The sequence below is a fragment of the Alligator mississippiensis genome, chromosome 4 (genome assembly GCF_030867095.1).
Source record: "Alligator mississippiensis isolate rAllMis1 chromosome 4, rAllMis1, whole genome shotgun sequence".
Taxonomy (NCBI): Eukaryota; Metazoa; Chordata; order Crocodylia; family Alligatoridae; genus Alligator; species Alligator mississippiensis.
The window spans coordinates 234,480,930-234,508,393 of NC_081827.1; the positions used below are offsets into that span (position 1 = coordinate 234,480,930).

Consider the following 27,464-nt stretch of genomic DNA (forward strand, 5'->3'; position numbering starts at 1 on the left):
TATTTTTAGATATTATTAGAGCATGTAATTATTCTTCCTTCAATATTAATACTGAAGTGTCTATAGAGATAATATAATATTTGGTCAGGGTTTACCTAACACAAGGTTAAAAATAAAACCTTGATTCCAGAGTATATATGTGTAATGTATTATAGTTTATACTATTTACTTTCAGAAGGTTTTAATTTGATGCAGAATATGACAGGAAATTCCTATGAACTATTGAAGTTAGTCAAAACTCAGACATAAATGTAAATACGTTTTTTTTTTTGTCTTTTTATTTACCAGTTTCATTTACCCCTGTACCTGCTGGAAATTTAACTAAATGACATGATATCAGAGAAACAGACATTGATAATCTCATTTATCTTGCTATTTTAAAGCAATTTAATTATTTTGAATCACGTTACTATGGTATACATCAGACGCAAGTGAGAAGAAAAATCAAAGCTTTTTTTCTTAATTGGGCAAATGAATTATTAGCATGTTTCTCCAATAAAAGAAAAAAAGTAATATTGTTGAGTACATCGTCGACCACAAATTTGTAAATTAGAAATACAGGACATCATATTTTTCTTACTGCATATCTTAATTAGAAGCCTGCAGGGCACTTGGCACATAGTTTCAATTCCCCTTTAAAAATATTTTTTCTCTTGCTTTTTAAATAAACTGTATTTTTTTTCTGCATTGGATATCCTATATGATATCTCCTGCTGCCACTCCAGCATCCCCTTGCCTTCATTCTGGTGCCCTCCTCCTCCCACCTCCCCCGGAACCTGTGCCCTATCACCAAGCCCTAGTTATGTTACTGCTCAGGAGACCTTAAGAAAGGGACCAGAAAGACTTCACCATGCTGTTTTACCATCCATAAATATATCTAGTTCAGTCTTGGTATGATTCAGGTTCTCTGCCCCCACCACTTTATTTGGAAGACTATTCCAAATCTTCACTCCCCTGATAGTTAAAGCTTATCTTCTAATTTTCAATTTGCATTAGAAATTTGTTAAAAGATTTATAAGAAGCTTTCTGTATTCTCTGCATTCCATAATGCAACAGGATTAAATAGAAAAGCTGTGAATTTGCATCTTTTCTTTCTTAGTGTATTGGTAATATATAAATTAAAGTAAAAATTGATGGTGGTATCATACTTGGTTCAACCTCAGGTAATATAGTGTACAATTAAGGATTGTTTAAAGTCCTACATGAAACTGGAGATGATTAGAGATTAAAATGATTGAAACTTTCTTCAGGGGGATCACTCCTGACTCTATTTTTTATTTAGCCATTTCTGTATATCAAGTATTTGATAGACTCCTCAAGGCAACCACTATTAAGAAAGCATAATGTAAGCTATTTTGGTCCATGATACCCATGATCTCCTTGCTGATGACGCTGAAAATGGTCTCCACAGTGCAGGTATCTTTTGCACCAACTTTCTCAGTATTGCACAATCTCTTGGTGATTAAACAACTGGAATTATCCTTGCTGTTAACATACTGAGTACATTTATACCAAAGAGTCAATTCCATGAGAAATATAGACCACTGTTTCAGTATCAAGACATTGGAGAGAGCTGATCTGCCTGTGAATTGACTTCAGGCAGAAAGGTATGAGCTAAGACAGAAGCACAATGTGTCTTTGTGTCAGTCCAGACCCTGAAAAGCATGACTCTTGTTTATGTTGACCATGGAGTGATGTTTCTTCCTGTCACATTCTGATAATAGTTTGGGGGTATTGACCAATGCCATAGAGTCTCCATTTTTTATAATAAATGATTCTGGGAACTCCAATTAAAGTGAGAGCTGTCTAAATACAGGATATCACCAGAGAGGTATTCTAATGTGTCCTTCTGAGGATGAAACTACTGCTGTACCACTTTACGAATATGACCATAGTACTCATAAGTAATGTTCTTTTCGGGATTTGGGAATGCTCCAAGACTCAGACTGAATATACCCCCTTTTGAAGAAAAGTATATATTTTCATAAAATCAGCAAAAATGTTCTATTCTCATTGTTTTCTGGAAAGAGGTCATCAGTTAATATTAGCAGTGTTGTTTCAGTCCCATATTCAGCTTTAAAAATGTCTGAGATTAATAACATTGTATCTAGCTAGGAAACATTTAATGTGCTTTTCCAACAACTTCTCTATAACCATCCTACTGGGGACCATTAGTCATTCACAGAAATATCCAGTAATGATTCCTTGAACAGAGGTGTTTCTTGGAAAAACCTACAACTCCTATCTTAGGGAGATACTCGTAGTTTCAGCTGGTAATTGACAAATGTCATTCTGTTGGTATGAACCTGACAGGACAGAAGGGAACAAGAAAGAGAGACTATGTGTCTGCTTTATTGTGATAGTGGAAAACAGCACAAAAAAACAACTTGAAACTCCCCATACCAGGAAACACTTTAATCATATTATTTTGATGATCCTGATTTGATGGGAAATGGCTCCATAGGTGCAGATGCCTAACTCAAAAAGCGTTATGCTGTAATTGCTTGGACTAACCCTTAGACATATGCAGTTAGTGCTCTAGAGGTCTCTGCAGTTCATATGTTGGAAGTCATATGTAAATCAGAAGAAGGTTGAAAGATGTTGGAGAGCATGTTTAGAGGGAGATTTAGTGTGCTGTTTTGTCTAAGCAAAAAATCATCATAAATTGTATCAGACAACCAGTAGACAGCTGAGAATTTGAAGCCATAACATTCCCTGAAAGGCATCCAAAACCTCACCAGTTTGTTCCAGCTCTTTAGTTGGATCATCATAATATATGTATTGTCTCAAATGTAGAATCTGTTCAAAGAATCAGGAAACAGTTGTGAGTTCAAAATAAAAGTGGCATGTAAGAAGAGGAGGCCTGATTGCACAATCAAATCCCACCATCTTAATATGAGTTTAGGAGCCAAAATAATTCTTTCTGGGTTTTCGTTGTGTTTTGTTTTTGGTTATTGTGCTATCTTATATTTTTGCAGCACATTTGATGCATACCTGCTCATGGTACTTTTCATTTCTGAGGGGGATTTATTGAAGTTTGTGTCAATTCCTAACATGCTGTGAATATTATTGCAAGTCCTAATGTAGTTAAGAGTGGTTTAAGCATTAGATATTTAATGAACTTGCTGCGCAAGTTAATAAGTTATTTAAGTTTAGACATTCATTTTTAATTAGTAAACTGTGCCTGGACTCTTCTTGGGGTATTTCTGAGGGACTTCTATCTATGATTACCAGGATAATTTTTGCTATTGACACAGTATAGAAATAATGAAAATTCATGTCTTGGATAAAGAGGTAACTCACAAGGTTATGAACTTAACACAGTATTTGGAAAATCAGGAGTGTTGTTACCAAGAAAAATAAGTCAGTAAATTAATACATACTTAATAAACATATTTTTTAACATTAAATTTAGTTTTAACAATGACTTCCATGTAGCAACATGGCCCAGAGCATTCAACAATGTGAACTTGACATAGTAATATTTTCAAAATTGCCATGTTTTCTTAATTTAAAGTAGACATCCTTCCCTACTCACTTTTCTGATTATGCCAAAATGAGTGTTCTAAGAACAAATTAAGTCAGGGCTATTTTATTTTAAAGGAACTTTAATGGATTGTAAAAACAAAATATGAAATTAATCTTAAGATTTTTGTAATTTCAACATATGCATATCTGTATTCTCAGATAATTCAGATTATCATAATATTATGATTTGATAAAATTATATATAAACCCTAATATTATGCAATAGAACAGCCTAATTTTCAACAGCATGCAGTAAACTGTATCCAGGAATTGTTTTTCTCCTCTCTTTTTTCTGTTCCCCCCTCCCCACCCCGGTCTTCCTGTAGGTATCAATTCCTGTCAAACCAACAATGGTGGATGTTCCCAACTTTGCTTACCAACATCAGAAACTACTAGAACATGCATGTGTACCGTGGGCTACAATCTTCAAAAAAATCGTATGTCATGTCAAGGTATGAAGCTTTAAAATTCTAATTTTGCTAAGCCTAATGCTATGGAAACAATGAAACAGAAAGGATAATAATATTCTTATTATTTTTTTAACTTAAGTGAGTAGTGTTACTAATAAAAGTATGGCTAGATTAAAGTGGGAACACAGAGTTATCATTAAGTTAAAGGATGAATTGCAACTTTGATTTTCATTTACATATTTCATTCCTTGTTCCTTCTTTTTCAAACAGATTTATTTTGGCTAAAAATAAATAAATAATAAATTATGCTAGGAAACATGTATATCTCTTTTTTTTTTCAAACAAAGATGCACTGAAAAAGTATGAAGGGCTCATAACAGCTCTTTTTTTGCTTTTCATGTCTCTTGGATTGCTCTATATATTTGGTTGGTTTTTTGTTTTTTTTTAACAAAACGAGGAATATATATTTTTTTTCCAAACTCATGTTGTCACAGGATATGAAAAACTAATGTTTTGGAAACTTAACAGAGGCAAATTTAAAAGAAATGGGTTTGCATAAGGGTTACAATTATTATTTTAACCCTAAACTCCAGAAAGGGTTCTACCTCCAGAATTTGTTGCAGTTGAAGGATTCTTCCCCCTCCACCTCCTCTCTCCCCAATTTCTTGAAACGATTTCAAATTAAATACTTCGGAAGCTCTCCCAACATTTGGATCTTTGGGGCATTTGTACACATGTTTGTGCCGCAGCGCCAGGCGCTTTTAAAAGCGCTGCAGCGCATACAGTTGTGTAAGTGGTAAAATGCATGTCAGCTCTGAGACATGGCGGAGGTGTGCTTTTGAACTAAAACACATTGGAGCTTTAGTTAGAGCAGCCCCACTGGCATTTTGAAGCACAGAGATGCTGAATACAAGAGACACAGAGGCTGCTTGCAGCTGACTTGGTTAATTGAGTCTGCTGTGATGTGCTAATTAGCACGTGTCAGACTAGACATCCGGCACATGTATAGGTGCCCAGAAATTTTAATTACATAATCAACATACAGTTTTTCTGTATGATCCCTGTCTCATTCATTGAATAGGATAAACACAGAAGGATGCAGTACTGAGGCTGAATGAACAAGGTTAAATCTGATGTTTTGTATTCCCTCAGTGCTTTAAAATTAACCATAATTTAGCGAAAGATGACACCCTAAAACATTATTTTCTTAACCTTGATTTTGCATGCATACCATAATATGCATATAATATATCATATTATACACTCACATGAATATATTATAACTATCAAATTAAAATATTTAAAGTAGATAAGTTTTAAAAAGAAAAACATCTAATTTGGCATACACCAAAGGATAAAGAGGGTACTATGTTTGCAAGGTTGAGGGTGATATCCTGGGTAGCAGTGAACCCAGGTATGACTGGTATCATAATGGATTACTGAGTGAACATGATTTTACAGTGTAAAGCTGTTAATAGAAGAGGGAGTAATGTCATCCTTGAATGCATAAACATGGGAATATTAAATAGGTGTAGAGATGAATCCATTTGGCACTGGTATGAATGATACTGTGTATAGTTCCAGTATCCACAATTCAGGGAGGATGTTAAAATTTGAAGACGGTTCAGGGAAAAGCCATGAGAATGACTGACTAAAATATGCCCTTCAAGGAAGCATCCATCAGGCTCAATCTGTTCAATTTAATGCAAAAAAGCTGGTTAAGATATGATTTTGTTATACTCAATGAGCATCTTCATTGTGAACAGAACTTTAATATTAGTGGGGAGGTGGGGTCTTTAGTCCATTTGAGGAAGACATCAGTGGAAACAAAATACATTCACAGGAGAAATAAGTCACCCGAACAGTGAGGACAACTAAACAGTAGGGCAACTTACTAAGGATGGCTGATGGATTTACCATGACTAGAAATGTTTTAACCAAGAGGGGATTATTTTTCAACCAGGACTTAGTTTCAAGAAAGAATACAGGAAGTCTATAAAGTGACATGAGGTCGTTAGATTGTTCTTTGGTGTCTTATAATTTGTATGTTTGCTTATGTAGAAAGCAAGAAAACAATGCAGTGATACTTAACGAGGAACAGATAAACTTCTAAAGAAATCTAGATGTATGAGTTTTAAGTATTTATTTAAGTACCTAGATTGTGCACAGCATTGCATGTTAACCTATAATGACTAAATTTCGTTTTAATTTTTTATTTTCCCTCAGGTATTGAATCATTTCTTATGTATTCTGTTCACGAAGGAATTAGAGGAATTCCTCTTGATCCAAATGACAAAACAGATGCCTTAATGCCTATATCTGGAACTTCATTTGCTGTGGGTGTAGATTTCCACGCAGGTAAATAAATGTCATGTACCTATATCTTACATAAACAAAAATCCTAATTTTCTTCAAAACTTCTATGTTTGAAGGCTGTGGGAACTTTGCTTTCTGTAAGTCACACTTTGTAAAAAGAGGGATTAATGCTCATTAAAATATTAGAGGGTTTTTTTCAGATTTTAATTCTGTGATTTTTTTTTTCCAGAAGAAACTGAAACATTATAGCCCACTTTTATGTTTGTAACTTTATGACTAATAATGAAACGCAATAAATGTGTTGTGTGGAAGAAGGGAAATTTAAAAGGTAAAAACTTAGGGAATAAAAATAAGAAAGAAAAAAATAGCAAATCTGCCAGGAACATCATGCTGAATGTAGACATCAATCACTATATGCTATACCCTGGTTTGTATGCAATCTGATAGTCTGTGTTTGCAAAATTGGTCACGTACACAGAAAACATTTGTGGTAACTTCTCTTCCTAACTTTGTTCCTTTTAAACTAAGCCAGAGGTTGTGTTTTCTTTGAATATCAGGCAGTCCTTAGCATGCTTAGAGCTAGTGTAGCTGGTGTTCTTGGAGGATGTTGCTGGTTCTGATTTGAGGGATTTGGTGTAGGGTTGGGGTGCTTGATTGATGTGCATGGGTTGAGAGTCTAGGAACACGTAATGACTCGAATCAATTTTATTTACTAATTGAATCATGATGTAAAAATGGAAGGCCTGATTTACACACACTTAGATGGATAATTGCATATGTGATATTTTTTTGTTTGCTCATTTTATTTAGTGGCATAAAATTGCTTCAATGGTAACAATAACAAATATTTAGAATATTAAGGCATGGTTTTAAAAGAATGAAGTCAAGGGTCATAGGAATTATTTTGCATCTTGATCCTCACGCAGGTTAGGAACTGGTTTTCATTAGAAAGAATTCTCTTTTCAAACTTTTTAATAGTCAGTGTAAAGTTAATAGACAATATTCTAAAAGGGAAAAGTGAAGATACCAGTTTTGGGCTTCTTGGGAGGGTGGGATTTGAAGAAAGAACAAAATGAGGGTGATGTCTATAAACTTGCATAATAATCAGGTACTGCATAGGAAACGCGCATATAGTTGACAGTGACAAATGTATTGTAAAATGTTAATGTTAATCTTCTGTACAGGTGAAATCACAGGGGGACACTGCACCATGAAAAGTTAAAATGTAACTTTGTGCTGCCTGATAGTTAAAACGCAATTGCTTTTTTTCTTACGTTGGCACCTTTTTGGATTATCTGAATCAGCTCCTAAAATGAGTGGTCATCAAATATATTTTCTGTTTTGTGTTTGTTTCAGAAGGTAAATGTGGTTATTTTCAGGTTATTGTCTTGCTTTTCTTATTTTTTGTTTATTTTTATTTGCATTTGCTCTGAAGAGAAAGAAGGAAACAAGTCATGGAAATTACAATTTTTTTAGTACATTTTGACTATTAATTCTTGTTTCCTGATGGATCACTGTCTTGTTACTAAGCATCAAACCTATATGGCTCTGAGAGCGCCTGTATGTATGGTCCTGTGTATGACCATAAACTGCATCCGACTGGAGGGCCTGGTGCCAACATGGAGGGGCTACTTGTGGCAGGGTAGCTTTTATAGAAAAATACCACAATGTTGCAATTTCCAGAGTAAGATAAGTATAGGGCACCTCAACACTGTAGCCCCCACTGCCTTATGGATACTCCTTGGCTGGAGAAAAATTAAGGGACTGCACCCGGACAGAAACACACCATCGCTGAGGCATTAGGCAGTCAGCAGCAGTTCGTATCTCTTGCTCTCTGGCAGAAGTTACAGCCATCAAGACACTGAACAACTCGACTCATTCTGGCCTTTGGATTCTGTCTCAGTGGTCTAAAGGTGGGGGAGGAGGGTAGGTATTGGGCACCCTTCCATACCCATGCCTAGGCATATTCATCAAAAGTCTTGGTGTGATGGTCGCAGGACACAATACAAGTGGATTCATTAGGCATCTGCCTAGACCTTTTACAAGTACACCATGATCCAGAGGATCAATGGTTGCCTACATTACAAGGAAATGTATGTTGGATATTAGAGAGAACTTTCTAACTATGAAGGGAAAAGGTACTTAAAACAGGACACAATACCAGTCTTCAAATAGTTGAAGGGCTACTATAAAGCAGCAGCTTTTTTTTTTTATCTTTTGCTGCAAAGAAGGAGAACATGGTCCATTGGCTTAAAGTTGCAGGAAAACAGACTCAGATTGGATATTGCATATTAATTACTTCTTTAGTCTACTAGAATAGACTGTCTAGGGAAGTGGTGGACTCTCCACTGCTAAAGGTGTTCAGGAAGAAGTTGGACAGCCACTGCTCAGAGATGATCTAGGCATAGCTATGTTTACCTTGTAATCTGAATGTCTCCCGTGCCACCTCTCCACCCCACTCCACCCCCTGCTGTACATGTGTCACTTTTTTAAGCCCTCCTCAGAGGCATTGGGTATTGGCAGAAGCCAGCTGTGGATTTTGACTGGGGTGTGCCAATGCTCCTGCTGTGACTTAAAGCTGGAGATTCTTGGCTAGAGTCTTGTCCCTCCATTTAGGGACAGACTGATTGCTATATTTGGGGTCTGGAAGGAATTTTACCCCATAGTAAGATTGGTATGGATTGTGGGCTTTTTTGCCTTCCTTCCTAGTGGGAGATGTGGCTTTATTCTTGAGATCTCTTGAGTGTATATTAACAACCTCTTACAGAAGCAGGGTGGTGTCTGCCATGGTCCTCCTAGTTTACTGGTCCTCCTGGTTTATTGGTAGCAGGGTGTTATGTCTCGTGTTGTGTTTAGCTTGATTGTAGTTGTATTAAGAGGTTAGATTATGGATTTGTATAGGATGGTTTGGATAGGGATGACCCTCCTCCCCTCAGGCAGAGTGTTGGACTAGAGAACCTATGGAGGTAACTTGCAGCCCTACTTCTCTATGTTTCTGTAATTGATCCCTTGTTTGGATTGGTTTAGATGTTCCAAACCAATGCCCTGAGCATGGGGCTTGATTAGATGACCTCCTGAGATCCCTGATATACATATATGCCCTATACATATGCACATACCTTCCCATGCTGGGTATAGGTATATTAACTCTACCTGGGTATGCACCTTTTCCCTCTCCCCCCCTCCCTCCACCATACAGGGTATATGTATATTATCTATATCTGGGGGCAGAGAGGATAAGTTTGTCTCTAATGACCACTTGTTTCTACATCGTTAAGAAAAAAACAGGCCAATATTTATTAATTGAGGAAGAATTTTTGATACCAGTACATAGGTTGAGGGTCTAGGAAGATGAAGCTACTTAAATCAATTTTAAACACTGATTGAATCACAATGTAAAAATAGAGGGCTTGATTTACACACACTTAGGAAGTTTGGTAAACTTAGTCACAGAAATAATCCTGTTCACATTGGTTAAATGTATGCTCTTTGCTTCTTCCTATCTTGGCATAATTCCAGGAGAGTAAATAACATGCATTTTCACTTCAAAATATAGTTTGCAGTAGCTGAAAAATAAGGGATATGACCTATGTTACATCAAAGAATCACCAAGAAATAGAGCTATAAGGGACCTCAGGAGGTCATCTTATCAAACTCTATATTCAGGGCAGGAATATTTCTGCCTAGCCTTTCAAAGTTAGAAAGTTCTTCCTAATATCCAACCAAATTTTCTGTAATTTTAAGACCATTATTTAACCTGTCTTCTGTGAATACAGAGAATAGTTTATTACTATCACTTTTACAACAATCCTTCATATATTTGAGATGTAGTGCCCCAAAGTAATCCAAATACTGTAGCTAAGGTCTCACCAGCACTGAATAGAGGGCACTTTACACATGTAGGGAGGCTGCTTGAACATGCTGTAAATCCAGTGCATTGGAGCAAACTTGATTAATTGAGTCTGCTGAAACGCAGAAATTAACATGCTTCAGCAGCCTCCAGCATCATGTGTATCAGCATCCCTATGCTGAAAAATGGTGGTGGGGCGCTTTGAACTAAAGCTCGTCGAATGATCTTCAGTTCAAAGTGCCCTGCTACCATGTTTTCAGTGTGGGGATGCTGATACATGTGATGATCGCGTGCTTTTAATTAGAGCAGCTCTCTAATTAAAGTGCTCCCCATGCCTCCCGGAGCACATCTGTAAATGCCCTTAGTGACTTGCAAGTGACATTCCTGCTAATACAAAAATATTAATTTCAGACAAGTTTTGGCTTTTCCTGGCAACACTAGCACAGCATTGACATTCAGCTTGCAGTGCAGAATAGCCTCCAGGTTCTTTTATGTCATAGCACAGTCAAGCCAGTAATTTCCTAATTTGTATTGTATGTTTGATTGTTTTGGCCTAAATGCCTTTCACTTTTTGTTACTGAAATTCATCTGATTAATTTCAGACAATTTCTACAGCATATGAAGGATATTTTGAGTCCCAATTTTATCCTCCCAAATGTCTGAATTTTATCCTCCAAAATGTCCACCCAGTTTGGTGTTACCTGAAGATGTATTAAGCGTGCTCTCCACACCATCCTTCAAGTGATAAATGAAAGCAAAGACAGCTAGAGAACCCTACTTGAACTTGCCTAACCCTCCTTTCAGTTAGACCTCCAGTTGCTGATGGCTGTTCTTTGAGCATAATGATCCAACCAGTTTTGCAACCATATCATCTAGACAGTATTTTCTAACCTTATGAGGTTATTAACTGATTTGGAGATTCTCCTACAAATCAGATTTTCTGTAGGAGGATGCTGTTATAGTCTCTTTCCTAAATTGGCCCTGTTTTCTTTTCTAATGAAGTGTTCTGAAATACTATTCCTTCCTGTTTTGATGATCATGCCACAAAGGATTAAATGTCTTTGTGTATCCTTATCTTCAGGTGTAAATCACAACTGTTTGCCACTTGTTTCTCAGGAGTGCTTACCATTCTGCCTTTTGTGTCTCCTGCTGTGGACAGAATTGGGATGTCTGTAATTCACCAGTATTAAAACAAAAAACAAAAATACCAAAAAAACCTGGCATGTATAGTCCCTTTATTCCTGTATGACTAGAAAATCTTTAGGTGGAGACTGCTTTATGCTTCCTTGGGGAGGAATCCAGTCTCTGTAGTGCCTTTAGAGTAGAGAAAATTATACATCAGTAATTCGCCTTTCACATTATTTTAATTAATTGAACTTTTATTTACCCACTCACCTACTCCGTAACAGCGTGTTCTTTTCCTATCATTTTCTTGGTGCTGATAGCTCATGGTCAGTTTTATACTCTTGTAACAAGAAGTCATTCTCTTTGTTTTGAATCAAGAATTCAATGAATCTTTCTCATTTACAGCACATGCTTTGTGAGTAAAATCAGAGTGTGACATCTTTTTAAGCTTATTTCACTTATAATGAAGTGGAGGTGGAAAGGGATCTTGGAGTCCTAGTGGACTCCAAGTTGAACATGAGCCGGCAGTGTGACGAAGCCATCAGAAAAGCCAATGGCACTTTATCGTGCATCAGCAGATGCATGACAAATAGGTCCAGGGAGGTGATACTTCCCCTCTATAGGGCGTTGGTCAGACCGCAGTTGGAGTACTGCGTGCAATTCTGGGCGCCACACTTCAAGAAGGATGCGGATAACCTGGAGAGGGTACAGCGAAGGGCAACTCGTATGGTCAAGGGCCTGCAGACCAAGCCCTACGAGGAGAGACTGGAGAAACTGGACCTTTTCAGCCTCCGCAAGAGAAGGTTGAGAGGCGACCTTGTGGCTGCCTATAAGTTCATCACGGGGGCACAGAAGGGAATTGGTGAGGATTTATTCACCAAGGCGCCCCCGGGGGTTACAAGAAACAATGGCCACAAGCTAGCAGAGAGCAGATTTAGACTGGACATTAGGAAGAACTTCTTCACAGAGTGGCCAAGGTCTGGAACGGGCTCCCAAGGGAGGTGGTGCTCTCCCCTACCCTGGGGGTCTTCAAGAGGAGGTTAGACGAGTATCTAGCTGGGGTCATTTAGAGCCAGCACTCTTTCCTGCTTATGCAGGGGGTCGGACTTGATGATCTATTGAGGTCCCTTCCGACCCTAACATCTATGAATCTATGAATTTGAGGGGAAAAGTTCGCTTTCTGTTTATTTAGGCTTAGACACATTTGGCATGTGCCCATTTGCTGAAGTGGTACTTCTCTGAGCCTGCTGTCATCTTATCTTGTTGCGTTCCTGCCTCTACCAGCACCACTGACCAATTAAGCCTGCAATATTAAACTTGAAAATCTCAGGATGGAATAGAAGCCCCAGTGTAGGTTTCTCTGCACTTTACAACTAGCACCCAGCAGAGGGAGCATCACTGGACTCTGAAAAGTGTACAAGGAGCTGTCAGGCCAACAAGGGAACCTCAGAAAGACCTGTCACCAAAATCTTTCGTGAACTGCAGGAAATGATGGTCAGGAAGAACAGGCCCTGGCATTCAGTCTCTGCCTGTACGAATCTGTTTCAGTAGTGATATGTGTCCAGCCACCAGTGCTGGCAGCTACTTTGGCACTACTTGCTGCTCAGCTAACTTTGCATACCCTAGCATTGCAACCAACTACCACCCAGCTCTGGCATCACTTGTTTATCTCTGGAACCACAAGTTCTGTTGAGACTTCCACTAATTCTTATCAGGAATGGCTCCTTCTCTTCAAGAAGATTACAGTATGTTTTTGTTTTGTTTTTAGAGTAAGAGAGCAATGACATAGGGGTTCCCCTGCTGCTACTCTTATATTTTTCAGGTTATGTACATATCTAGGCTTCACTTTTATGAGGAAAGTAGATGCATGCATAGAAAAGAGTTTCTGTGGGCATTTCCAAGGCACTCTTCATCTTATCCACATTACCTACCTTGGTTATATTTGACTCCAGGGCATACTCTATGTGACATGAGATTTTTTTGTTGCACAGTGGGCTTAGCTGTATGCTACCATTCCAAGAAGAAAGCCTTACTAGCTCCTACAGAAATGCAGCCATAATGAGATAAAGGTATATTTTGGAGAAAGCCTTGACCCTCATCCTCCTTCCCAAATGAGGGCCTTGTTACATGGTAATTTTGGGAGGGTCCTGGAGTCTTAACACCCGGTTTGTCCTCACATTAACACTTGAACTGGTTTTAAACCCTTGTTATGCCACTCCAGGGCAGGATTATCTCTAATCCGTGTTACCCAATTCACGTTACAACAAGAACGACTGGTGTGCCACCTTAGTTGGGGGGGGGCACGTGCCCCCCAGTGACCAGTCAGTGACCACAGCCAATCTTGCTGATTGGGTGGAGGTCCCCCACAACTGATCACTGCAGTTGCCACTGTGTTACACTAATGTGTAGCCACTACATCTTAGTGTAAGCATCCCACCTGTCCCCCTGCCCCACTGACCTAGATTGGGCCCACTGCCCTCCCCAGTACCTCAGATCCCTGCTCACTGCTCCCCTGCCTTTGTCCGCCTCTTGTTTGTGGCTGCCTACATTGCCTGTTCCAAGGCAGCAGGCAGGGAAGGATTAACCTGCCAGGCCAGCTACTGCTGCTGCTGCTGCTCTCTGGGCCAGAGGAGCAGCAGCTGGGCAGCTATACAGGCAGGTTACCTCTTCCCTGTTTCCTTCCCTGGAAGAGACAGCATGGGCAGCCACAAATAGAGTAATGCTCTAGGGGAAGGGGAAGGCAGGAGGCAGGGAGGGGAACCCTGAGAGGGGAACAGCGGTAGGGAGAGGGAGCTGGGGGATCCCCAGGGTTCAGGGAGGAAGCCTGGAATGGCGGGGGGGGGGGAGGGGGTGTTCTTACTTTTTAGTCCTTCAGGTCCCTGCTGGCCTGCAGTGTGATTGCTCCACACTGGAGCTAGCACTAACAATGACCAATATTTGTGCAACTCACAATGTAAAGTGTAACAAAGCCTTGATGAGACAGTGGCCAGGGAATTCACATCTCTTATCCCCAAAGATCAGGTTTGTCTAAGATCTGAAGAAGAGAGTAACCTCAACATTTGGGATTTAGAAAGACTTGCTTGTACTGTGATGATGTAGTTGGATCCAAGTGTCATGGAGTGCTCTCCATGAGAGTATGCTTGCTTAGGACTGCCGCAGCCATGTCTGGTCTCTGAGAGTACCCCTTGAGGCCAGCCCAGGATTACCTTTTAGAGCAAAGGGAAGCCTGAGATCCTCTCGTCTGTGAAGCCCTGGCCTTTTGGTCCCTCAGCTTCTATGGTTCTCCATGGCCTTGACTCAAGAAGCCAGTTCCAGTTCTAGTTCCTCCTGACTTCAGCTCCTGTTGGGGTGACGCAGTGCAACCCACAATTCCTAACAGCAAAGCAGTCTCTTCAGTAAAGACATGTATTGGTGCTAAGGTCAACCAGCCAGAAGTTCTTTGTTCTCTCCACAGAGATTAAGCAGTCCCTCCATTTCCAATCCAGCCTGCATAGCTTTGAGCATGTCCAAATATACTCAGCTGTTTCTTTTAGAGTCTCGCCAACTCCTCAAAGCTGTTCCATTGCTTTCAGTCCCTGAGACCTTTCTGACCAGGAGCTGCCAGGCTGGCTTGTTTCTAGCTTGTTCTCCCACTGTCATGCTTAGCTCCTCTCCACACTTTCCAATTGTTGGGCATCTCAAGTTTACTGATATGTCAACAAAGCCATCAGATTTTGCTACTGCTACAGGCACATCTTTGTCTCCTCCTGCGCATACCCAGCCCTAACACTCAAACCTTCCTTCTCTGTGTACAGGCTGATGAGATAAACTGAGTCATACAGTATTATAACAATGTGAACACAGTTAACACAGAAATATCCCAATAAAACCTGTAGTCCATAACACAAAGTTCTCTGGAGTTCGTACTGATTGATAATTTTTATGTGGTTTAAAAAATATTTAGACTCTGTATTGTAGAATGGCTCTCAAAACCTACCGTATGAAGAAGGGGAAAGAAAATATAACCAATAACATTCAATGCAAGGTAGCAGGTGGGAATGTGAAGGACATGATGGATAGATGGACTGAAAATCCTGGATTAAGCCATTTTATGTTTTAAAGTGAATTTTATATAAAATATTAAGTAAGCCCATACCACATAGCCTAATTTTTTTTCTGGCCCTACTAGCCCACGTGCAGCATCATACCAATGCACCTGTACGACTACTAGTTCAGGAGCTTGTGCGTCCAGATCCAGAATGGAACGTGTTAGTACAGCACGGTACCACTTATATTGTTTTATGAGGGCTTTGTCACTAGCCTAATAGGTGTGGGCAATAATGTGGGTTTGTCATTGCCTTCTTTGGTTACGACAGTACAAATATAGAAGCTAGAAATATGACAAGCCAGGGTTGTTGGAGTCCTAATATGGTGTGTTTTGAATGTGTGCCCACTGAGATACTCCATCTGCTTTACCTCCTGTCTTTATAAACTTAAAAGAGAATACATTACTATTCATCTTGGTTTTTTTTTTAAAGATGGTAAATTGGATTATAAAGGATTGCAACAAATGTGAGATCTCATACAGTAACTAAAAATGAAAAAAAAAAGTGAACTAAAGATACTGTGTGAGGTAACAGGCTTTACATAGGAAACAAAAAAATGCAAGGATTATGTTCAATAAATAGTTCCCTGAATACTTGAGAAAATGTAAATAATCCTTTTGCTAGCCTTAGAGCATCTTTGAGCATACAAAATCCAATTTAGTTTATAACTGTTTACTGCAAATTTCATTCAGGTACAAAAATCTAGGCAAGTTAAGCATGTATTTAAAACTTGATAAAAGTACTCTAAAGGAAATATTCATTAACTAAGGTTTAATAATAGTGTACCTTTAGGGGATTAAGTTATTCTTCATCTTTCAAGCCTGCAGCTTTTTATTTACACACAAACCTATAGCTTTCAGTGATTTATTGCTCTAAAAAATAACTCATTAACAGTTGTATTGATTTGTCTTCTGCAAAATGAAAGACACAAATATAATCTGTGAGTAATATGAAGCACCTATAACATTTGGAATCTAAAACAATCATTTCTTTATTAAATGACAAAAAGCTTTAAGATATCACAATCTTTCTACCTATTTCTAAGTCATTCGGGCTGCAGAAGGTCATGTTACTGATTCTACCTAGTCAGAAGATATTCAGTCAGCTGTGCTAAGCTGAAGAGTAGGGCTAGGGGAATGAAATCTTTGCTAGCTGTAGAGATGAAATAGAAGATGTATTTGTGGTATTCTCTGCACATTCGTGATTTTGGGATATGACTTTTGTGGTTCTTACTAAAGGCAAAGTGCCTCATGAATTGTTAGCGCAACAAGGAGCATTGCAGACTGCAGAACAGGTAATGACCGGAGTAAAGCCCCAGGAATTTCCTTTTCTGAGGAAGTATACAAGTTTTGCTACCGTTCTTTTTTATTCGAACACTGGATAATTTATGTGTGATAAATGTGAGACTTTCTTACTGTCCCTCACTAGTCTATTTGGGACTGAAAGAACTCTTACTTTCTCTGTAACACTGAGCTTCCTGGCTAGTTTTTTTAAATTCTTTAAGGGCTGGGAAGCAGTTGTTTATTATGTCGTCTTTTAGTTTCAGTTGTTTTGTTCCTCCTCCTTGTTTACTCTATATTTATCAAGCAAATGATTTATTTAATTTGGAGGTTCAACCTATAACAGAGAAAGAATAAGTCTTAGGGTTTTTTTCACGATAAAAGGTAAACAAAGAAACAAGACAGAATTGGCGGATGGAAAAAAAAAATTCTTATTAAGACTTGAGAAGACTCTATACTGGAAAAAGATGTGGGCAGCACTGAAGAGCTCATTGTGAAGCAGCTTTCAAAGTGCAAACCAAAGATACCTAAGGAAAGGGATGGAAAATAGTAGTAGCATTATAAATCAATGGTAGATCCCCACCTGGACCTCTGCATTCAGTTCTGCACTGTGCATGAAAAAAAGTATAAGCAGAAACAGAAAGAGTTCAGAAAAAGCCATGAAAAGAATTAGGCATGAAAAACTTTCATATGAAAAGGGATTGAAATGATGGGGACTGTTTACATTAGGACACATGAAAAAGACACAAAATATTTAGTGTTTCAGAGAAGATGAAGTAGGCATTTCTGTCCACACTTTGCGTGGGCATGTCTGTTCACATTTCCTTGGAATATAAAAAGAAGAACATTCAGTAAAATTGCAAGAAAGCAGGTTTCAAATCTAACAGGACATATTTTTCATACATTGCATTGTTAACCTGTTAACTAACTGCTAGAAGATAGCAAGGCTGAGAGCTTAGTATGATGCAGAAAAGGATCTGATAACTTATAATGGAAATCAAATAGACTGAGAATAAATAAGAAGGCTTTATTGAATCCAACAGGGATGTAAGCCAACTTCTGGGCATGATATCTTTTCCTGTGTGGGAGAGTTTATCAGACTGGCAGAGTGGCAGCTAACTCCAAGGGAAGAAGGGGTAGCTCGTACCTAGATCCCTTCTTTTGACTTGGTGCATATCAGCACAGGGAATACTGGCCCTCTTGGCCCTCCACACCTCACGTCTTAATTTTTAAAGCTTTTTGTGCACCTGTGGGCCATCTAATGCTATATCTGTCCCAATTCAGTATTGCCCTCCTTATTGTATATTAAGCTGCGAATCCAGGATGCTGTGGAATTGTTTTTTAGATCAGGGAGTATTTTCCCCTAGATGATCTCCAAAGGACTGCTTGCTTTCCTCATACCATTATGACAGCAAAGTTAGCATTAAAGGGAATTATAATAGGAATTGAATGCTAAGAGGAGCATAAGAATACTAATTTGTCACAATGTTCACTAGTGTTGAATGATGAAAAAGGCTAAATCCTACATTAAAGCCATTGGATTTAGCTTCTAAATGTTTGCCTATGAGGTCCTGAAGTCTTGGCAGGCTGAAGTAAATCCTTTTACCTTGACTTTGTTTCACAGTTGGAGTCCTAGATAGGAAAGGACTTTTCTGTATCAAAATCGATAAAAGGTTCCACAAGCTGAAAGATTTCAAAGCTACTTTACATTCTTTGAGAATGTTTTCCTCTGCGCCTCAAAAGAAACACAAGTATCAGGTATTCTCCTAGTTCCTCTTTCTCCTCAACTGTTTACCGCCCAGTCTGAGACGCACTCCAGGAAGTGACAACGGTTGGATAGACACAAGCAGTCTTTGGCCGCCCAGCCTGCCTCCCACGTTCCACCCAGTAATAGGCAGAACTTTTGACGACGTCTTCAAGGGACCCACCCCCCTCTTTCCTTTTTCTTTTTTTGCTTCACAGAATGGCCGCACCTCTGCCCATCTCTTTACCAGTTGCTTGCCTCACCATTTCTAACTTAGGACATGAACCCAATTACAACAGACCAGTGGGCATTGGATACCATCATAGCTAAATATACAATCCATTTCAGCTTACTACCCCATAGCCTCTTTTCTTGTCTGCTTTCAGGGAGCCTTCTCATAAGAACTTGCTTCAGCAAAATGTTTCCTCTTTGCTTGCTCTGGTTATGATAGAGGAAGTAACCCTGAATGTTAGGGGGATAGATTCTGAAGAAAAGGGGGACAGCACCAATCTTGGATCAAAGAAAGATCACTGCTTTTATTCTCAACTTATGATTCAAGATGGTCAAAAGTATCATCATACCATCTCTGTAGGAGGAGAACTTGTTTTTAATCTCTTTGGGATGTCAGTTTACAATCAAATCTCCCCACAAGAACTATCTCCAATTTGTGGTAGGTCAAGGTCATTATCAGTATGAAGTCCTGTTCAGCCTGTCAGCAGACCTGAATCTTCACTAGTAGTTGTGTAACTCAGATGACAGAGTGTAATAGTTTGTCCCTTCCATTAAGATTGACTAGTGAAATGGCCTGTTCACATGATGTAGTTTTTCATGTCAAGACTGTTATTGAACCATCAGATGTCCAACACTTGTGTGGGTATCTCTGCTGTTGTTTCCTACACAATAGGTGGGATTCATAGGAGACATTTTAGGCTCTGTAGCAGCCATAGTTTGTCTGACATAGGATTGCTTTTAGTCCTGATTTCAGTCTGACATCAATCATCTCAGGTGGCTAAACTCTGGCTGCAAGGTATGTGCTTTCTGAGGAAATGTCTGCTATGCATGACTGCAAATGGCCTCAATGGTTTACTTCAAATAAGATGATGGAATGATTTGTTCAACATGTGTAAAGAGCTAGTTTCTCCCTTTAAGGGTTATCAGTAACATTTATGACAGACATTTTCCTATTAGCAGGGAGAGTAACAACCTCTGGGCACAGGATATTTGTATGCCTTAGGAGGCGAAAATTCATCAGTGTGCTAGAGACTGAAGTGGTGCAGAGATCATATCAGGCCTTTGTACACTTTATATACAGGTGTCATGTGCAAATTATGACAGACAGTTATTTCAATAACATATGTAAGAGGGGGACACAAAATTTTTTCTACTTATTCAGGAGGGTGCGTGCATTCATGACCAAATATATCCATCAGCAATAAATATTCCTAGTCTCCAGAATGCTAAGAAGACAGACTTCCAGAATTAATGTCCTTATACTCTGTGTAGGAGATCTGTAGTGTTGAATATGAAGAGTAGCTGGATTATGATGTGCCCCATGGGTAATGCTGAGGCAAAACCCCTCTGAGCTAAACTGCAACGGTGCAGGCACAGCCAAAATCAAGATGAGCATGTGAAAAACACCTCTGAAAGGTGTTAAATAATTCCTTTTTCTTGTTGGAGGGTTTCCTGTGTCAGGGCCATTTTACAGGGCCATTTTCTCTGACAGGGATATGTCTGCGTTAGCTTCTAAATGCCAATTTTGTTTTGTTTTGTTCTCTGTAGGTACATCTACACGAGACACTTTACTACACGTTAGACTAACCTAATGTGCAGTAAAGCATCACCATCAATATGTGAACAGGATTTACCGCACATTAAATTAGTCCAATACTCCATTTGCTAGTACCAACACATACAGGTACTAGATAAATGGTGCATTAGTTAATGCACCGTAATGCATGTGTAGATGCTGACTGGGATCAACTTGCTCCTGGTCAGCCCAGGCAGCAGCGGGGTGCTGAAGCCTGGCTAAGCCCCAATGCAGGGGGAGCTGTGCCACTTGCAGGGGCAGCTGTATCCCTGCCACATGGGGATTAAGACTTGCTTCCCTGCCCCGTGCCAGCCCCGAGGGCTGGTACCCAGGGGAGCCTGGAGCTCCCTGTGGCTGCTGTAGAGGGGCAGAGCAGGACTGGGCCGTCTCCTGTCAGGCACAGTTTGCTTGTGACAAAGGCAGACATGTAGACATGCACCTGGTGTGTTCTCAAAAAAAAAGACGAGTTAAGCTTATAGAATGAAAAAGCTTGCTTATTCAGAGAGCAGTGCTTTGCCTGCTGTTCTGCTGTTCCCTCCTCCTATCCCCAAGCCAATGTAACAATTTACACATAACACTCTTAAAGGTGTCTATATGTCTTCCCCTTTTACATGTAACAGATCCCCAAATAATACTAACATTGGAAGTTTAGTTCAAACCATAGTTAAAGCACATTTTACATGTCTCTGTTAGTCTTTGTGTTCATTTTTTAGCTCTAAATGATCTTCAAAGTTTCTCTGCATTCTTAATCCTTATTGGTTCAGTTCTTGTTTGGTTTCCTTGTTCAGATATCCCTACTTCTGTGTCCTTTTCAATCTCCTTTGTCATTTCTTGTTGCTTTGATTTTAGCTCTGTTTCCTTTCATGAATCTCTTGATGCTGCTTCTTTTCTCTCCTTTATAAGCTGCAAGTGTCGTCTGTTCCTTCTTAGCACCTGTCCTTCCCATGTATGAATCTGTAGCTTTTTTCAACAATTTTGTCACTATTTCTACTTTATTTGCTACCAAACCATTGGATTGTGGGTATTTAGAACTTGAAGTGTTGTGATGAACTGTTTGCAAAGTCTTTAACCTCAAGACAGCTGAAGTGAGGTCTGTTGTGTGTTCTCACAATTTGTGGACTCCTTTGTCTATCAAACATTGATTTAATGTGAGTTATGACATGGTTTGTTGTTGTGCTTTTGAGAAATGTAATTTCAGGATAGTGAGAATAATAATCCACTAAATATATGAATAAGCCAATGCCCACTTGATACCACAGAGTTATGGGCTCCTCTATGAAAGTCTCGGCCTCTTTTCTTTGTGCTAATCTGTACTTTAGGTACATTGTACAAGTTTTCACAGCAGCTTCTATGTCATTATTTATGTTGGACCAATATAGAACACCCCTTGCTCTCCTTTTGCATTTTTCAATGCCTACATGTCCCTCATGTATTCTGTTTAACATGTTTTTCTTTATCACTGTTGGAACAACAAGTCATGAGCCTTTGAACAAAATGCCATCCAGTACTGATACCTCTTCCTTGAATGGAGAACAGGGGCTAGCTATATGTTTTCCAAGGCAACCAGCACAAATAATTGTTATCACTTTTTGCAGTGTCATGTCTTGAGCAGTAGTTTTTGCAATTAGTGCCCACATTTTACCTATGACAGGAATCACTCCTTTAATGATATTAGCATGTGCTATGTCTGAAGCTGGAATTCTGTTCTATATCTGCAATAAGCAGATGTTTTCCTGGCATGTACTGTATGTCTAGATCATACATGTCTAGATCATACTTAAATAGTTGGAAAACATTTTCTTAGCAAGTTTTCAGGTTTAAAAAAACCCTTCGTCAGGCTGAGGAAACATCTGTAGTTGGTGTGTGCTCTTCTTGGATGGAATAGTAAAGAAGCCAGAGGGTGGTATGCATTCAAGAAAAGCAGTCAGTGAAGATGTAAATTGAGGAGTCAGTGGGTGAGAGACAGTTGTGGGGGCAGGGGGTGGGAGGGAGAAGGGGGATGAATGTAGCAGGTAAATAGTGAAGAGGTACCTGGGGAGTTAGATGTCAGGCAGGTTATAATGTGTCAATGTCTATACTTAGTCCAGGATATTTTGTATCCACGAGGTTGATGAAGTGAAGTTCATAGGCTCGTCTGTAAAAAGTGTTTTGTAAGTTCCCTAATACCTAGGAGGATTAGAAATGAGATAATGGAGAGAGAGTGGTTTTCTTGTGAGAAATGTGACCCCACAGGTAATTGGATATTCTTATTTTTAATAGATTTCTGATATGCTTTCATTCTGGAGCAAAGTTGTTGTTTGGTCTCTCCTACATATTTTCCATCAGGGCATTCGGTGCATTGGATGAGATATATTATATTTATGGAGGTGCAGCTGTAAGATCCAAAAATGCTGATGGTTCTGCTGTAGGGTAATTGTGGGGGTGCTGGAGGTGAATTAACAGGTTTTGCATTTCTTGTCATGGCATGGTCTGGATCCATTCAATGTGTTCTGGGTCATAGGAAGTTTGCTTCTGGTAATGAGGTAAGCGAGGTTTGGTGCTTGTTTGAAGGCTAGGATGGGTGGTTCTGGGAAGATCTCTTTAACAATAGGGTCTTCGTCCAGTATGGGTTGCAATTGTTTGAGGGTGTTACCGGGAAGGTGCCCTATATTTTTAAGTTTCTGTAGAAAGTCTGTACACACTATATAGTGTATAAGTCTATAGATATGATATATCAATGACATCTTCTTACAAGAAAACCACTTTCTCTCCAGTGTCTCAGTTCTAATCCTCAAAGGGAACTTTGTCTGTTCTTGATTAACATTAAAGTGTAATTGATGTCAGACTCACCTCAATTTAAGTAATCAGTTAGTCTCGGATGGTTATCACCTTCTCCATAAGATTTTCCTTTTCTTTTTTTTTTTTTTCCACTGACGCAGTCACTGCTCTTCAACCAGCTGGCTGAAGACTGCCAGGACCCTTCTTGATGCAATATTCTGCACACCCACACTCTCGCCTGCCATGACTTGCTGATAAGGGAGAAAAGAAGGAATGTCTGGGTGTGTAGTTTCTTGTACAATTGGTCCTTGTGTCCGCCTTAGTATAGTGAAGGCACCACCAACTATACCCTCTCCCATTCCACTGGGCATTAACTGATAGTCCATGTAATCTGCCAGAGTCTATCAGAGTCCTTGCTATGCCTCTGACTCAAATAAGTCACTACCAGCTTAGTCCTGGTTAGCATCTACCAGGGCTTTAGCAAATGAACAGACTCGTGTTTAAACAGCCTCCTGGCTTATGTGCAGATAGTTACTCTTCACTATCACTTTGTGTCTAGGAGGGTTCTTCCCCTCTTCCCAAGTGGAGAATACAAAGTTAACTTGTCTCTGTCCTTCTATTCAGGTCATTGTGGTACCTCCTTCTTATTCCTTCTCACCGGGTTGCCGTGCTGAGGCTTCAGGTTACCTGAAAGCTGCTTTGTCTTGGCTTCTTCCCTGTCAGCTCTCTCACTAGAGATGACTCCCTGAAAGAACCTTTCTTGCAACCTCCTGGATGCTCTCAGCTGTTCCCGCTCTCATTCTGCTGGATTCAGGAACTTCCAGTTCTGGTTGTTCTGCTCCAAGTCTCTCTTTATAGTGGAGCTCACATTCCTTCCTCCTCCCCTCTGGAAACACCAGGAGAAGAAGGATCCCTGCATGGCTCTGTGTAGCTTTGGTGACAGGGTGGCTGCTTGCAAGCACCCTTCCAACCCCTGGTATCTTACTCTCTGCCACCAGTGTCTCTTCTTTTCCCTTACAAACTAACAGACATTTTTCACAGATGAGCCTATGAACTTCACTTCATCAACCTTCTGAATGCAAAAAGTCATGGACTAAATACAGACATTGGATTTATGACACATTATAACCTGCCTGACATCTGACTCCCCAGGTACCTCTCCACTATTTACTTGCTACATTCATCCCCCTTCTCCCTCCCTCCTCCCCCACTCCCCACCTGTCTCTCACCCACTAACTCCATTTACATCTTCACTGACTGCCTTTCTTGCACCTTTTACATCTTCACTGACTGCCACCCTCTGGCTTCTTTACTATTAATTCCATCCAGGCAGAACACGTACCAACTGCAGATGCTTCTTCAGCCTGACAAAGGGTTTTTAAACCCAAAAGCTTGCTATGATTTTTTTTTTCCAACTATTTAAGTTGGTCTAATAAAAGATACCAGATTCACCCAAAGAACCTTGTCTGCCTATGTCCTTGGACCAACACAGCTACAACCTACACCCCTAGATCATACATTTGTAGTTGAAAGAAAAGTCTCTGTAATCTGGGTGGCATGTCTGATAACCCTTTCTTTGCTATAGTTACCAAAGTTTTGTGATTAGTTTCAGCTAGCACAGACTTCCCATAGATGAATATATGACATTTCTTACAGCCATATACCAGACTTAAAATTTCTTTCTCAATTTGTGCATATAGACACTCTGACTTAGAGAGTGTGCTAGATGCTTATGCTGTTGGTCTCCAGCTACCCCCTTGTTTTTGAAGCAAAGCTGCTCCAATGCTTCTTTAGAAGCATCTGTTGACAGTGTACTGGGTTTTTTAGGGTCATAATGTTTTATTAATGAAGCTGTCATTATTTTTCCCTTCAGGTTTTTAAATTGAGCTTCATGTTCATGTTCCCATATCCACTGAGCATTCTTTTGTAGGAGTGATCTAAGGTATTTGGTCTGCTCTGCTAAATTAGGGAGATAGTTCCCTACAGAATTGATCATTCCCAGTAATCTTTGCATTCCTTTCTTATTTGTAGGGGGTGGTTTGTTTGTAATGGCTTTAACCCTTGCAGGATTGATTTGCACCCCTTTCTCAGAGAGCTTTTCTCCCAAATATATTAGTTCTTTGACCCTGAATTTGCATTTTTGTTGTTCAGTATCAGACCAGCTCTGCAAGCTCTTTCTAGTGCCTTTCTTAGCCTCAAGTCATGTTCTTCCATAGCATTTCCTCAAACTAATACATCATCAGTAGAAACCATAGTTCAACAAATTTTGAAGGTCTTGATGAAACCTTTCTGTGAAATACTTCAGATGCAGAACACAGTCCAAAAGGAAAACTACAAAACCAATACCTTCTGAAGGGAGTATTGAAGGTACATAATTCAGTGCTATTCTTTTCTAAGGGAACCTGCCAAAACCCAGAAAAGACATCTGAAGTGGAGAAATATTTAGCTTCTGCCACATTGCCAAAAACCTCTTCCTTGTTGAGAATGGGAAAATGCTCCCTTTTGATGTACCCATTCATTTGCTTAGGATCCAGACACAATCTCAAGGATCCATCTTTTTTTTTTCCTATTATGACAGTGAATGAAGCCAAGAAGTTGGTTGCTTTACTTTTTCTATTATGTCCATTAGAGGTATGCAAAATGGGCTATATTCAATTTGGATTCAGATTTGGTCTGAATCAGGGACAGTGATTTCATTCATTGATTCAGATCACTGTCCTAATTTGATTTGGCCGAATCCAAATTTGAAGATTTGATGCTGATTCAGAGAATCAGTGATTCGGCCATAGACACAGCTTTAAATGTTTTTTCTACATACCTTGAGGTACCAGGTGTGGCTCATGAATGCTATGATGGTGGGGTGGATGGACTGTCCCACAGGAGCACAGGGGGACCCCCCGCATGCTCAGCAGTGAACCGAGAAATAGACTGGAAGTACTCCCCGGTTCAGTGATCAGCTATAGGGGGACCCCAGGTGCGCCCCCCCCCCCAAACCCAGGAAGCACCAGTCGCCAAGCCAGGGGGTGGGGAGGGGTCCCCTGTGCACTACCCTGCAGACCCAGAATTGGACCGGAAGTGCTTCTTGTCCACTTCTGGGTCTTCTGCCAAGCGCTCTGGGGACTCCCGTCCACCCCCATGCTCCCATGGGATGCTCTATCCACCCCAGCATCTCAGCATTCACAAACGTCCTGGTATCTTGAGGTATGTAGAAAAAACATTTAAAACTGTGTCTATGTCCAAATCATTGAATCTTTCCAAATTGATTCAGAGGGTTCTGATTCGATTAGGAGAGATTAAAGGGTCTCATGATTCGATTTGGGTTTGGAGATTTGGCTGCCAACTCGGGCTGAATCTCCACTGAATCGAACTGGTGACTAAAGCTTCGCGCAGCCCTGATGTCCATGTTAACTAATCTATCTAATTCCTTTTTCAGTTTCTCCCTTAGTACAAGGGGAGCATTTCTTGGAGCATGTATAGTGGGAGTATTCGGTTCTTTTAATTCTATCTTGTACTCAGTTAACAGTTTCCCTATGCCTTGAAACAAATAAAACTCTTCTTCTATATTCTTGCTTTCTAGTCCCTCCATGGCATTCATTCTCTTAATTAAACCTAGAGTTTTACACATTTGCAACCCAATAATTGGCACTAGCTTTCCTGGGACTGTGACAAACTGAATTTTTACTATATTACCCTTGTGTCCGACATGCAATGCACAAACACCCTTGGTTGCAGTCATGTTCTTATTAAGTCTCACTTTCTTATTCTCATACTAATTAGCTTAGGTTTCATTTTTTAATAATGTATTCTGGTATTACATTGACCTGTGCCCCTGTATCTAACTTGAAAGTTACCATTAGTCCTCTTGTGTCAAGGGTAATTGTCTAATCTGCAGAAGAACTAACTTTTCCTTCATTGTGCCAATGAGGAATTCTTCCTTTTCCTCTCTGCATACAGCATGCATCTGCTGTCTCTTTTCTAGTGCATCCTGCTCCTTTCTGCAAACTCTTGCCAAGTGATTGAATCTTTTGCATTTGCTGTAGCACTTACCAAATACAGGGTATTGCATGTGTCTGTGGTAACCCCCACAGCATCTGCAGCTAACTGTTGTTTCTTCAAGCAATTCTCTTTGGCCTCCACTTGCCTGCTTCATAGCGAGGTCCTCCTTTCTGTATAGTTTGTGTGTTGCCTTCGGTTTTTGCAATATTGTAATCCTTTCCAATTCAGCTTGTTCTCCTTTTTCTCCAGCTTCTGCAGCCTTGCATTTGTTGTGTCAGCCTCTTGGCACATTCTAACTGCCTTTTCCAAATTAAGTGCAGGATCCTCTAGCTGTCTTTTCCTGAGGCTTGTATCACTTATACCCAATACTGTTTGGTTGCTGATCATGGACTGTTTCAGATCTCCAAAGTTGCAGGTCTGGCTCAGCAGTCTGAGGTCTTTGACAAACTCCTCTATTATCTCACATTCTTTCTGCTGTCTCGTGGAAATTATACTATTCAAAGGTTTCATTTTGTCTAGGTATACAATATTCCTTAAACTTTTTTATTACTGTGCCATAGCTTTTT

General features: G+C 39.7%; 1 protein-coding gene across 5 annotated transcripts in view; it reads left to right on the plus strand.

Annotated features, from left to right (window-relative positions):
* LRP1B (LDL receptor related protein 1B) overlaps nt 1–27,464 on the plus strand; it is a 1,609,743-nt gene that overhangs the window by 1,111,347 nt on the left and 470,932 nt on the right. For all 5 annotated transcript variants that reach the window (XM_019480601.2, XM_059727405.1, XM_059727406.1 and 2 more), the window contains 2 exons: nt 3,855–3,980; nt 6,165–6,296. In XM_019480601.2, coding sequence (XP_019336146.2) covers nt 3,855–3,980; nt 6,165–6,296 — 258 coding nt within the window. The remainder of the gene's footprint in view (nt 1–3,854; nt 3,981–6,164; nt 6,297–27,464) is intronic.